At 39.1% G+C, this 13,983-nt stretch overlaps 1 protein-coding gene across 6 annotated transcripts in view; it reads left to right on the top strand.

Annotated features, from left to right (window-relative positions):
* The first annotated feature begins 2,346 nt into the window (after positions 1-2,346).
* The window catches only part of SLC9A9 (solute carrier family 9 member A9), a 178,908-nt gene continuing 167,271 nt past the window's right edge, over positions 2,347-13,983 (top strand). For 4 of the 6 annotated variants that reach the window (XM_039722236.1, XM_039722234.1, XM_039722235.1 and 1 more), the window contains exons 1-4: positions 2,365-2,688; positions 8,444-8,646; positions 11,502-11,582; positions 12,178-12,254. In XM_039722236.1, coding sequence (XP_039578170.1) covers positions 2,514-2,688; positions 8,444-8,646; positions 11,502-11,582; positions 12,178-12,254 — 536 coding nt within the window. In that variant the 5' untranslated portion in view covers positions 2,365-2,513. Of the gene's footprint in view, positions 2,689-8,443; positions 8,647-11,501; positions 11,583-12,177; positions 12,255-13,983 lie in introns of all 6 variants that reach the window. The other 2 variants (XM_039722233.1, XM_039722232.1) reach the window with 2 other exon arrangements.

The raw sequence follows: 13,983 nt of genomic DNA on the forward strand, positions 1-13,983 counted from the left end.
TCAGCTGTGTGGATTAATTTAGACTGCATAAACAGGCAATATCAGTTTTCCACAATTTTGTAAGAAGTCATTTAGTTCTGAACCTGTTGGCTGAAACTTTCTAAACTGGAACAGATTAACTCTCCTGTAAAAACTCATACCAAAGTGCTTCCTGTCTTTTGAAGCTTTTACTTCTTCAGACATGCTGTCATTTCTGTCTTATCAGTGGGAAAAGCACACATGAGCATTTCAGGTCTGTCTAAACTGAATTTGGTCTCTGAAGACAGATTCCAGCATGATGAGCTGGTTGTTACATCACAGAGTGCATCAAATTTACTCATGCTCTAAGGGGAGAAAAGATTTTCCTGTGTTGATACAATGCCTCTGGACAGGGACGTGCAAGCAGAAGGATCACAAGACTTGGGACATGAAAAGTCCAGTTCCACACAATTCAATGTATATTCACCATAATTAGTACATTATTTTAATAAATCAGTAAAACAGGCTTTGAACCAAGGAGGAGGAAAAAAACCAAACGAGATTTTACCTTCTGGATAGAAAGCTGTATTCCAGTGAGCAGAAACTATTTTTAAAGCCATTTTTTGTCTAAGTGTAATAGCTGTAACATAAAGATACATAGATTATGTGGATTTATTTCACTCTCCAGAGGCTCTGTGCCCCATATATATTGAATACCAGCAACATCAAATAAGAAAAACAGAGTCTGACCTCACAAAAAAAGAGAGACCAAGATCAACAGCAACCAGCAAATAAACTGCTTTCATAGGAAGACTACTGTAAGCAGCAGCAGAAGAAATTTTCAAATGCACCAAGGCCTGGCAGTCATAAACAATGCTTAGCCCACCAGTGTGGGCTTAGTGGCCTTGAGTGGCCTCAGCCCACAGTATTTCCTGGGCAGTTGTGTATCAGAGCAGGAGCCAGCAAGGCAGATCTTCTTGGCTGGAATGGATTAGAGAAGGATAACCACTTGTGATCCCACTAATCCTGTTCCAGTCTGTCTGGGGATTTTAGGCAAGCGAGCTGTGACAGAACACTTTTTATCTGTGTGCTCACAAAGTGGTTGATTTCTCAGTTTCAGAGTTGGTTTGGCTTGGTCTTTTAATTATATATACAGGAGCACTTAAGTTTTCAATGTTTGCTTTTACTCTTGTCTGTATTTTTCCTATGCTTGCAGAATTGCCAGTGATGCTAATGCCTAATATCTTTGCTTGGAATTCCCACTAACTATATAATTTATTACCACCTTTACATTATGATCCTTTTCTGACTTTATATCTTCCAAGGTGAGAATCCCTCTACTTTTGAAGTGAAAGAAAAAAGGGGGAAACCTGTAAAGGGGGTGAAATTTGCTTATGCAGAGGACAGAACTGATTATCAAGAACAAAATATTTAGATTGATTGAAGAAACAGTGCCTCCCTGGGAACACTATTATGAGCTACAGCCTCAAAACTACTGAGACTATGGACAGCTGGGTATTCCTGGGTTATTCACCTTTGACACCTACCTGACTTGGAATGGATTTTGTACAGATTAGTTAGCTATAAAATGTGTTTAAGAAAAAAAAAGTTATGAGAATTTAACATCAAATAATGAGATTTTTTTTTTTTTAATAAGCAGTAGAATTGCTGTTTTTTCTTACGAAGATTAGAGCTTGTTTGAAATTCTCTGTATTTAAATGCATTGCAGCCTTGACCATAGACAGAAAAGTCCAGGAGTATTTGCTATACATAAAGTTTTTCTACAATTTTTCTGGCATAATGGAATAACGAATTGAATAAATCAAAACATGCAAGCAAGCAGAAATGATGAAAAGTATATTCCACTGCATTTTATTCAGTTCAGTCCGGGGGTTTAAGTACTTCTAATTCCAGGTAATTGGACCCTTGCTTTTATAGAGATCTGTCTTCTGGCAGGACCAATACAAATCTTGAAATCCTTATCCATAGATTTGTTTTCTTCTGTCTTTGTACCATAGTAAAGTGCCACCTTTATTCTGTCATTTATGTTTAAACATGGGGAAGTGGGAAAGAAGAAAGGTTCTTAAACTTCCAAAATGTAATAAAGGTTGTTTTGCCATTTTTTTTACATTATTTTTTCCATCTTAAACTGTGAAGACAAACTAGGATGCCTAGGATTCAGATTGGGCTGTAAACTACAGGAAGTAAACATGATGAGCACACGCTGAGTTTTACAACAGAATTTTAGAAATGGAGAGTGTGAGCCTTGGAGGCAATTTGTGCATCCACAGCCAGAGCAAGCGCAGTCCAGCGACACAATCGTACCATTAAAAATGAGACAGGGCAGCTTTAAGAGAGAAACAGGAAGCTGTAACTAGAATCCAGCTGAATTCTGAGCTGGGGCACTTTACCATGAGGCTGCAAATGAAACAGATGCGCTCGCTGTGAATTTCTGTAGTGTCTGGAGTTTTTGTGCTAAAGGTGACAACACTTTCCTTCCTGGGATTTTTTTTTCCTTCTTTTATTTTTCACAAACTTTCTATAAAGGGAATGAAATGGAGAAGTTGAAGAAATATGTATCAGTGAAAGATGAAGATCACTTCTATCATCAGGGAGCTGTGGAGCTGCTAATCTTTAACTTTCTACTCATTCTTACAATATTAACAATTTGGTTGTTTAAAAACCATCGATTCCGCTTTCTGCATGAAACTGGAGGAGCTATGCTTTATGGTGAGTATAAATTCAAGTGCCAGCATAACACTGGACTAGTTGCATATTTATGATGAGGCACTTGAGATCAAGTGCTGACAAAGCTCAGAAATATGCTGAATTAAATGTCATCAACTCCATAGGCATGGGGTGAAATAACGATGTGACAGCATCTCTCCTGAAGTAGCCAGAGGCTGCCTTGGTAGGGGAGCAGCAGTGAGGAGCTGGTTATCCCCAGCACATGCATTCTGCTCCTTGTGCTCAGGCAGGAGGGCTGGGGAGTTACTGGTTACAAAAACAGTCTGCTTGGGTTTTTCCAGCATTCAAAGCTGTTAGTCTAAGGAGCCTTGTGGATACAGACATGTTGTCTAATAAAGTTGAAATGATCTTGAGAGCTTTCTTTTGGCTTTGCTCTGTGCCTTTGAAAAGCACACTGAAGAATGTGTCTCAAGTTTGCTCTCAATGCTGTCATTGTAGGGTAACTTTAGCTTGCCTGTCTAGTTCTAATCTTTGATGAACTTTTGCCATGTTGCATTTCACTCTCATGCAGAACTTTCCGCCTCGTCCTCCAAGTACACTCTGGTTTTATGGCACACACTTACACGTGTAATGACTTCTTGGCACTCTGTCCATGCTGTTTCACTGAGAGACCCTACTGCCATGGCTGCTGCCGTGAGATACGTGCAGGAGGGCAAACTGTCAAAATGGCAGACAGAAATCAACAGCTCAGTCACTATCCGAGCCCCAGCCTGTTCTGACACATTCTGTGCACACCACATCCTCTACCAGTGCAACACCCAAAACTGGTTAAGATGGGTGCCCCTACTGCAGTAGCTTCCTTTTCACTATTGTGCTGTTTGCCATGTGCAGCTGATGGCATTTTTGGAAGATTCAGACAAAAGCAAAACCAGAAATGAAATATGGGAGAATGCAACAAAACAAAAATAAATAAGTATGGAATTAGAGTTTTATTCATCATTTGCTTCTGTTTTGCTGCCTGCCCAGAACACACTCTGCACATCATGAGGATAACCTGCTCATATTCTTTGGATTGGTTGAGTGCTCCAGCAGGACAGAGCTTTTGAATTATTAAAACATTCCTCATGATAGTTTATTTACAATCTCTTTGGTTTTGCATTATTTATAGCAGTCTCCAAACAGGAAAAAAAGCTTATCTGTAGGAGCTAAAACGCTAATGATGCCCTTCTTATCCTTCAAAATTTTGGATATGGGTGTAGTTATCTTTAAGACCATGGAATGGCAATATTGAAAAAAAAGTTAAATTTCTGAGGTCATAAGAGAGATTATCCGGTAACTCGCAGCAACTTTGGGAGAAAATCTTCATGACACCAAGCACTGACTGTGGCACAAGTCCTGCCCTCACTTAATTTCACCTTTCCTTTCCAAACAATTCTAATTTCTACCTTTTCTGCACAAAAAGAGGTCCCAGTCCTTACAGCTTGCTGTGCTCCAGCCCATTGAGCTATTTGTTAGATCTGTGAATAGCAATACAATGCACTGATAAAGTGGCTTCAAGTGACAGGATCTGGGCACCTATTGCAGAGTGTCCCACAGAGTGACAGGTGGGCCCGCATTCCCTCAGGAGAGAGGCAGTGGAGAGGACAGGGAAGGCAAAGTGAGAGGAACACTGGGGAAAAAACAAAGACAAAAAGACAAACTCAGGAAGTTTTACAGTTACTGCAAAATGCTGAACAGCCACAAACGGAACACAGCCTGATAGAAAGTGCTATTTAAAGTAGAGAACAAATAAAAGGGGGGGTTGGCTTCCCCCCCCCCCCCCCTCACTTAGGCTCTGTAGGAGAATTCAGTTTTAGGCTGAATAGTTCCAGCTAGAAAAAAATCCCAACCACACTATCTATTTAGAAACTTAAATAACTGAGGTGTATTCATTTTTTTTTTTACCAAAGCAATGGATCAACAATAAATATAGCTATATTTAATTTTAAAATCTTTCTACAAAGTAAGAAAAATTAAAAAAAAACATTTTGAATATTGCAGAATTAATTCACAATAATTAATTCAACATTATTTCACAAAGTGTGTATATATATATATATATATATGTAGCAAGGCATTTAGCTTGAAAGTATTTAAAGACTCAAATAGTCTTGTTTGTTTTGAGACCAAACTGAAAAATCACTCACAAACAACAAGGAAGAATACAGACTGACCTGTTCATTCATTCATTTCTTGGTTTTCCTGAGTCTCAGAGGGCAAGTTGCTCTTCACATTGTAGTTGGGTTGGATAAACAGACCACTGATAGTAAACTGAACTTAATTCCTGATTTCTGTATACCAGGGAGACAGGTGGGTGTGAAAGAGTTTCCTATACAAGAAGAAACACTCAGGAATAGTGTGGGAGATGCTCTGCACCAGCACCGATGAAAACAAAGCCACTTGCCTGGGATCAGAGCGGGTGAGCCCTCATGACACCAGCCCAGAATGTGGCCTCTTGGTGCTGGAGAAGACACAGTGAGCCAACAGAACACCAAAATGCCTGCAGCCACCTCCTGCCAAGCCAGATACCTTGAAATGCCTCAGCCATAAACCATTAGGGAGCAAATCCCCCATGTAAGATGTAAGTCAGGGCCCTTCACATGAGTGGGGCAATAACCCAGAGCTCTGCAGTGACAAACTGAGTGCAAGTCTCCAAATTGCTCACTCTTCCCAGAACTCAGATGTCAGGCTCACACAGAGGCACCACCACCCAGCTCTGAGTAAGAGGCTAAAACACTGACAAGTAGGTAGCCAGAACTAAACTTCAACAACAAAAACCCCCAAACCAGCAGCAAATCAAGCTGTGCCTTTTATATGGGAGGTTAATTACCAAATTTAAATGGAAATTGTTGTCAGCTGGAGTTATTGTCACCCCAAGGGAGTCAGGCTAAAACACTCTGACAAGTAGGCAGCCAGAACTAAACTTCAACAACAAAAAAAAAAAAAACCAAATTAGCAGCCAATCAAGCTATGCCTTTTATATGGGAGGTTAATTACCAGATTTAAATGGAAATTGTTGTCAGCTGGAGTTATTGTCACCCCAAGGGAGTGGGTGGTACTCCCTCGGTGAAGGTGAGGCTGGTTGCAGATGTACCAGCCCTCAATGCTGTGCTCCATGGCATTAGTTGATCAGACTGGAAGGAAAACATAAAAAGGCTGAGTGACAGAAGAGCCATTGTGGTGCTCACATAAAATGGCTTTGGGTTGCAGTGGTTAGAGGTGTTTCACCGGGTTTGGAGGGGACAGGTTTTGACAGGTGTGCAGAGGGAAAGCCAACTCACAGAAACCCTCTGCAGCCCCTTCTGAGGATCCCATTCAGCTCTGGATTCAGCTTTGGGGGAGGTGTCTAATGATGAACACTCTGATTCTTACACCTTCTAAATCCAGTATGCCTCTTGTGTGAAATAATTCTATTTGCCTTCTGCTGGTGTGTTCTGAGTATCTCTATTTCTCACAGGCAGAAATGGATGGAACAGGTGCCAGAAAGAGAAATCTCTGAACTGCCATACAACAGAGTATTTCAGTGTCTTCCTGATTACAACATTCACAATGAAGAAAGGTTGTTGGGACTCAGAAGAGACATAGGAAAACCACAATTAAGGCAGAAACTGAAATTTTGTAGTGGTGAGGTGAAGAGAGGAACATCATTCTTGAGACAAAGAAATTTGAAAGAAAATCTTAAATTTTTGGAAAAAATCAAGTAATTACTAAAGCTGCCTCCCTGAGTGTTATTATTACAAAAAGCATTTAACAGCTGACTAGATGAAATCCTGGGGAAAGAACAGTCCTGTTTAGCTCAGGAGTTTGACACTAAAAAAATCCCACCAAAGGTCACAGCTGTAATTAACAATTTTATCCTGCTTCCAGTGAAGAACCTGGAGACCTGCATTGCTTTCAGTTGAAATATGACTGAGCTGTAGTTAGAGTGAGATTTTACTGCAAGATCCCACTTCAAAGGACAGTTGAGACTTTTTGAAATAAATCTGTAACATTTGTGACAGCCTTTTCTGTTTCAATGCTGCATTTAAACAAATGTGCTTAAAACACTTTTTGAATAGTCTTTTTCTGCCAGTGTCCTCTCACAGGCCTTGGTGAATGTCCACAAAATATTTCTGTTACCTGAGCAGGTTAAGTAATACCTGGCAATAGAAGTAGTAGTTTAAAATATTGAGTCATAAGGACAAAAATGGTAAAGGGAAACCTGTATGTTTTCTGCTCCAGAGAATGAAAAACATCAAGTCTATCAAATTAAGTTGAATTTTTAACATATTTGAAATTGAATTTAAAAATTAGTTATGTGATTCTTCTGGAGGAAATCTAATAAAAATAATCTGAAAACCCTGACAGTTTTAACTAATGAATGGTTTCCTGGTTTCTGACTCATGATTTTGGACATCTGGGCTGAGCACTGTGGAAGTCATATTTCATAGTGGCACATGCAGTGCTTGCTTCCCTTTACATATACATACCTTCCTCTAACATTTTGAGGAATTCTGTCTTTTACTACAGCTAGATTTATCATGTGATTTATTGCATGAATGCTGTGTAACTTAAGAGAGAGGTCTTGGGATTTTCTACAGCTTATTGAAATCCTCTATCATTTACAGAAAGCAACCACACTAAACAATAGATTCTAAACAAGCACAAATGCCTGCACACACTAAAACAGACATTACAGCTGTTCCTCAGCATCACTCCAAGAAGTACAAACTTGACTTACAGCTATGCCAGGAGTCTGCAGTTCCAAGAGTCTCAGTTAGGAGATGTGACAATAACAAGGATTCTCAAGGTGCTTGTGATCACTTGTATCCCCTTTTGATGATGGGATCAAACTGAAACTGGAGATGCTTCTCTGATACTTCATGTAATTTAGGTTTTTTTCTTGTCTTTTAATAGTAAGTATATCTATCTAGATGTTTAGGTGTCTTCCCCCAGTATTTCATCTGAGCATACTTAGCATTTTATGATTGTGTTAATAATTAGTAACTGTAAAGCTGTTCAATCTATACATGGGACTGAAAGCATACATGACATAAAAGAAGTATGGAAATTGAATTGGAGACCAAATCAAAGTCTATGAGGGTGGAAATAATCTCAGTAATGTTATCTAGCTGAATAGTACCTCTCCTAAAGTAAACATGCAGCTTCCCACTAGAGCCAACAGAAAGAGCCATACTGTCAAGAAGTACATTTTCCCTTCTCTTAAATGTAAAGGGAAACAAAATATCTGTAAGAGCCCTAAATTGTAGACAGTCTTATTATTCCTTCCCTTCCTCCTGACTTTATTTTTCTATGTTTATGCAGCTTCAAAAATGCAGTATTCTACAGAAAGCAGAATGTGCCTGAGGATGTGTCAGAGTTTTGTCCCCACAAATGAAGTGTGTAAAATACCCAACAGCACAGCTGATGTTTATATGCTCAGCTCAGCACATGAGTTGTGCAGACATCTCCCTGCTCTAAATAACTATTGAAAACGCAGTGGATGAGAAATTCAGTTAATTATTATGCCAGAAAATGGATCACAAAAATAGGAGTATGACTGTGCATATGTCAAACCAACATCTGCATTCTAATGAAATTACCATTTGGAAGAATATTTTGTGGTCATCCATGAGGTGTTGAGAGAGGTTCTGTAAATGTAGAAACACTGGGGAGGTATTCTAGTTTTGGCAGAGCTAATTTTTCTCTAAATGTGTGGCATTAGATACTTAAAAGTACTTGAATATCTTTTATTTTTCTTTTTTTCTTTACTCTCCAGGCCTTGTAATGGGATTAATTATACGATATGTGACAAAATCACCAGATGTTGAAAGTGGTACTGTTTATGAATGTGAAGAACTGAAATCTGGGCCATCCACTCTGCTTATTAATATAACTAATCAGGTCTACGAATATCAATACAAAAGAGAGATCAGCCACCACAATGTCAATGGTCACCAGGGCAATGCAATGCTTCAAAAGGTAAAGCCTATCTTATTTTTGCTCTAAACTCTGTAAGATATTTATTTTATTTTCATGCTTGAGAGAGGAAAACAAGCTTCAAGTCAAAATGAGACAGAGAGAGAGTCTATTCTGAATTTAGGGCGGGGAAGAAGAACTAGGAAAGGAAGTGTGGTGGAACCCTGACCATCATTTAGCTCCAAGCTGACTGTGCACTCACAGGATGGTTGTCTGAGCTGTTTCAAGTGACAGTCCCAGCTCCTGCAGACACTGAGTCCATTGCAGACACAGCTGATAACTTGGATTCATTGCCACTAAACTTTTATAAATACCACTGATATCTTTATCTTTCCTCTGTCTTCAAAGTGACTTGCTCTGGCAGGATAATGCAAGGGGAGGTTACCTCCTGTGGATAGCACAGGAAACTGCAAACTCTAAACATTTTTCAAAACACAGACTTGTAAATATGTACTTAATGTACACTTAAATTCATCACAGCATTCTCATACATTCTTCCACTCCTGCAGTGGTCTTCAGTAGGGAGACAGCATTGGGACAATTCAGGCCAGATGTAAAAAGGGAAGTGGGGAGAAAATTTGCAGTCTTTCACAATGTCATGGCCTTTTCTTTTTTCCAGTACCTAAAAAATATTTTTACTTTTTTAGTATAGTCTTTCCCTGCCCATGTAATATTTGATTCTTGGCAAATATACTGGCAAATCACTTTTTTTTTTTTAATGGCAGCCATTTGAAGAACATAGAAGTGCAGAAGCACTTTTTAAAACCTGGATTTTGTGCTCAAAAATATTGTATATTCACATGAAGCTCCTAAGCCCTTACCAATGACTTTTTATAATATTGCAATGTATTGTTTTGCTTTTTCCAAGTATTGTTTGTCTAGCACAGTAATGCATGAGCCTGTGTGTTATACAGTTATCATTGGGAAAACTTTTAACTTATGCTTAGAATGTACACTGTGGAGCTCAGCAGAATTAGGATTTAACCATCTGCTCAAATTTCTTGCTGATGCAGCACCATTGTGTGCCTGTCTGCTGTTACTGCCAGACTTGCCCTTCTCAGAAGGAACCAGACTGTCAAGGACCATTAGAGTTGTGGTGGGTGGAGACAGGAAAATACTGTGGCAGTCAGACTAATCAGGTTTTGCTGAATCTCCATTCTTTTTCCTGCTAGCTGGTTGCAGTTGCAGCTTTGTCTTAGCCAAAGTGTGTGTTTCATTTCCAGGGCACGTGCACTAATCCATTACATTTGATCCCCTTCATCAGACCTGGCTCTGGAGCTGACTTAGGAGAGAGGAGGAGCAATGACTTGCACAGAAATTTCTCTTGCCCTTACAGGGAACTGACCTGTCTTGTTTCTATAGTCTCACTTTGCTGAAAGGCTCTTAAGGTCTCAACTGTGAATTGTAGCTCCTCTAAATTATTGGAGAGACCTCAGTCTGCCTGGATTTTCACTTGTTTTTCCTTTAAAATTACCTGGCAGATGCCCTCTTGAAAAGAAAATAAATAAAAAAGGAAAGGGGGATGAATTCAGCTGTACTTAGGAGACAATAACAATGCCTGGCAGCCTTCCTGACTGGCAAAAGCACTAATGTGAAAAACAGAAAGCATGATCACACCATACTCTGGGTTTTGTACAACTGTAATTCCCTTTTGACTGCACTAAAAGTGTTACTTAGTGCCTTTTATCAGAGAGAATAGATTGTTCCATGACTTGCAAACATGTATTCTTCAGAACATGACTTTGAATAATAAAACATGCAGTCAGGATTTCTGATGCCCACAGAAAAGATATTTTAACATATCTGCTGAATTAATTCCAAAATTAACATTTAAGAATGTTAGTTCATAAATTAAGAAAATCCTTTTTTCATCAGGATTTCAATGATGGTGCCAGCACAGCTAATGTTGCTGGCAGGTTATTTAACAAGATTTTTTAGCTTTATAATTCAAAGTGAGCAGGATGGAAAAAAGCCTCAGCTCTCACTTCCTGTTTATTGAATCAAGCTGTCTGTTAGCAAGAAGGCAGAAGTAATTTTGTAGGTAGGTCTTACTCTTTTGAAGGAAAATAATCTATAATACTGTAGCCTTAAAATATCACTTCATCTGAACAAAGGAGCTGCAAACCTTGCACTAATTACCTCCTGTCTCTTAGAAGGGTTGGTATAATATAGCCCACTGACAGAACATAAGCAGAACAAGGGCTTAAATAAGCAAGGGCTTATTTAAGTTGGGTTGGTTTTTTTCCCTCCAGCAATGCTGTAATTTTAAAGAGAATTCTATTCTATTCTATTGAATTGCAATGGCTGAGCAATGTCCTTGGTCTTCCTCTGTGCCAGAAGTTGAAGGCCAATCTGATCAGTGCACTTCCTCATCCTAGCATTGCTTTAAAACTTTTAATGGCTATTATGTAAATCATTTCCTTCAAAGGAAATGTTACATTGGTTTTGGTGATGTAGGCCTTTTATCACCCTTCTGTACATGGGGAATTGAGGCACAACACTGCTGATGTGTCTTTCCTGAAAGTGACCAGGAGACCACATCTGAACCAGGAGTTATGTCATGGGACTGTCATGTCTGGTAGGGCAGCTGCTGTCACAGGTAAAGCTGCTTTTGTGTATTCCCTGTAATGTAGCACAACTGATTTCCTAGTTGAAGGGATACTTTTCAAGTAGTAATCTGCATCTATAAACTGTAAGGAACTACACATTTATACTTGCAAAAAACCAACTCAGAATAATCCCATGAACAGTGGAGGTGAGCCTGAGATCAGTCCTGATAAGAAGATACAATTAAAAAACTATGATATCAAATTAAACACTACTTTATTTGTCCTTACCCTCTCTTTTATCCTTCCTAGCAGATGACCTTTGATCCTTCCATCTTCTTCAACATTTTGCTGCCACCCATTATATTTCATGCTGGATATAGTTTGAAGAAGGTATGTGTCTTTTCTTTTTGTGACAGAAGGGTCTGAGTGTGGCTGCTGCTCTGTAGACCCAACAGGCAGTGACAGAGGACAGTCAGCTAACAATTTTACTGCCTGGAAAGGACTTGGCAGGAATGGATTAAAATGAATGATTCATGGTCCTTATTCTGCTCTCTTTCTGTCCCTGTGCAAATATCTGATTGTAGAGTTTATAGCACTTAGATCTCCCTGTTTTCAGAAGAGACCACTTTGAGTGCTGTGAACTGCAGGCAGGGATTCATATCCTGCCTGATCAGGACTTTGTTCAAGGGATGGGGTCATGATACCATTTGCATCAGGTACTTCCAATCTGCCATGATCCTGAAACATTTGGCCAGATACATAAAAAAGAGGGAATTTTGATGGCATTCCACCAGGGGAAAAAAATTGAACGCCTTTAAGTTGTAATTTCCAAAATAACTGAGATAGCCAATATTGCTTCATCTTCTATATGAGAAATGTGTTGTAACAAATGGCACTTCTAGATGTGTTTCTACTTGGTCTGAATGTTTTGGGGTTTTTTATTTACTATATAACAAAGGACTTTCCTTTAAACTTTCCTCCCCAGAGACATTTTTTCCGTAACTTAGGATCAATTTTAACCTACGCGTTTTTGGGAACTGCCATCTCCTGCATTGTCATAGGGTAAGTGAGCCTTCTGCTATTATCACATGCTTGGTATTTCTTTCAGTTAAAAACTAAACTGCAAAAAGAATTGCAGAGCCTGCATGGTCCATATACCTAGCAACTGGTGTAGCAGATAAAGTAATTCCTTCTCATGGAGTGCTGAGATAGAAAAGGTAAAACCCATGGATAGCCAAGAACTGTCCCAGGCATTGAGAAAATTGAGAAATGAATTGTCCTTCATTTTTGGCCAATGACTGGTGTAAGCATGAACACTCCATAGCTTTAACCACCTGTCCTGAGAAATAGGACCATTCTCTCAATTGAAATTCCATGCTTCTAACTGGAATTTCTTCTAGAAAAGAGCAGATCTCTAACAGTAAAGGAAGGACTTTAAATCTCAGAGGCCATATGAATAGATGCCTCGTGGCATGTATGTAAAGTAAGTGGAGTCATTTCAAAGGCTAAGCAAAATTTGTAGTTGAAGATCACATGAAAAGCCTCAGTCTGGAACTATGTGTGAATTGAGCCTGGGTGTGACTAAACTGCTTCTACAGAAAAAGAGGAAGGAAAAAAAGCAGAGAGACAAAATATTCTGGTTTATTTCCAGACCTGCTTAGGGAAAAGTTTCTAGATCTGTGTCAAAATTTGCCTAACTAAAGAAAACATTTGCTACTCAGAAATGGATTTCCAGGCTGACATGGTGTGAAAATTCTCTCTGTGTGATTAGGTCAATCAAAATTAAACAAATAACTTCAAAATCATTTTGGATCTTAACATTGCAAGGTTTTAATAATATTTATGAACATCACACAGACACATCAGCTCTCACATTCTGGGAAAATTCCTGATGCAGGTGCAAAGGAAGGAGCAGTGCCCTGCTCCCAGTTCAGCCTGAGCATCATTGACATCCCCTGGCATTTCTGTGCATCACTGACATCCCTGGCATTTCTGTGCTGGGCACAGAGACAGCTGAGCTGCCTCAGTCTGGATGGGCTGGGGAGGTGATGGAGCAGTGCTGCATGGGAGTGGGTTTTGCTGAGAGGCCTTGATCTTGCTGGTATTGTGCAGAGTTAAATTGGCAAAAAGTCACAAAACTCTCTGGTGTTCAGGTTTTAGACTAGGAAGGACAATATAATTTGTAGGCCTTATTTGAGCGGCTGGGCTGTAGAACTCTGAAATATATAATTTAATCTCTGCCTGATATGGAAAGGAATGTAGAAAAACCTCAGGTATTGTGAGGGTGCTTGCATTTAAAACTGATCAAGGTTCTGTACCTACTCACAGCAGTGTCAAATTACAGAAGAAGTTAATTTTTTTAATGTCTGTCTTTCTCTTTCTTTATAGTAAAGCTGTATGTGTTGCATCAAGGTATAAAGCCCTTACAGGCATTATTATATGATGGAACTTTCTCCTTTAATGTCCTTTTAATAATAGTAAAATACATGAATGACCTATAACTTTGAGTTCAATGATTTTAAAACCATTATTTTATGGGCATGTCATCATATCTATCTTGATATCTTGGATTTCTAATAATCAAGCTTAGTAAGCACAATGCACCAGAGGCATTGTGGTATTAAAATTCCTGTAAGCCATGGTTGCTCCAAATTTTGCTTTCCTTGAGAAATGGCATCTCATAGATCCTTGAAGTTGACATCTTGGACAGCTACATTACTCATATTTTTCCCCTGTCTTTATTTGCATTAACATACCTATCACCCTTGCTCTTGTTTCTTGTCATACCCAT

The sequence above is a fragment of the Passer montanus genome, unplaced genomic scaffold, assembly GCF_014805655.1.
Source record: "Passer montanus isolate IOZ18808 unplaced genomic scaffold, ASM1480565v1 scaffold48, whole genome shotgun sequence".
Lineage (NCBI taxonomy): Eukaryota > Metazoa > Chordata > Aves > Passeriformes > Passeridae > Passer > Passer montanus.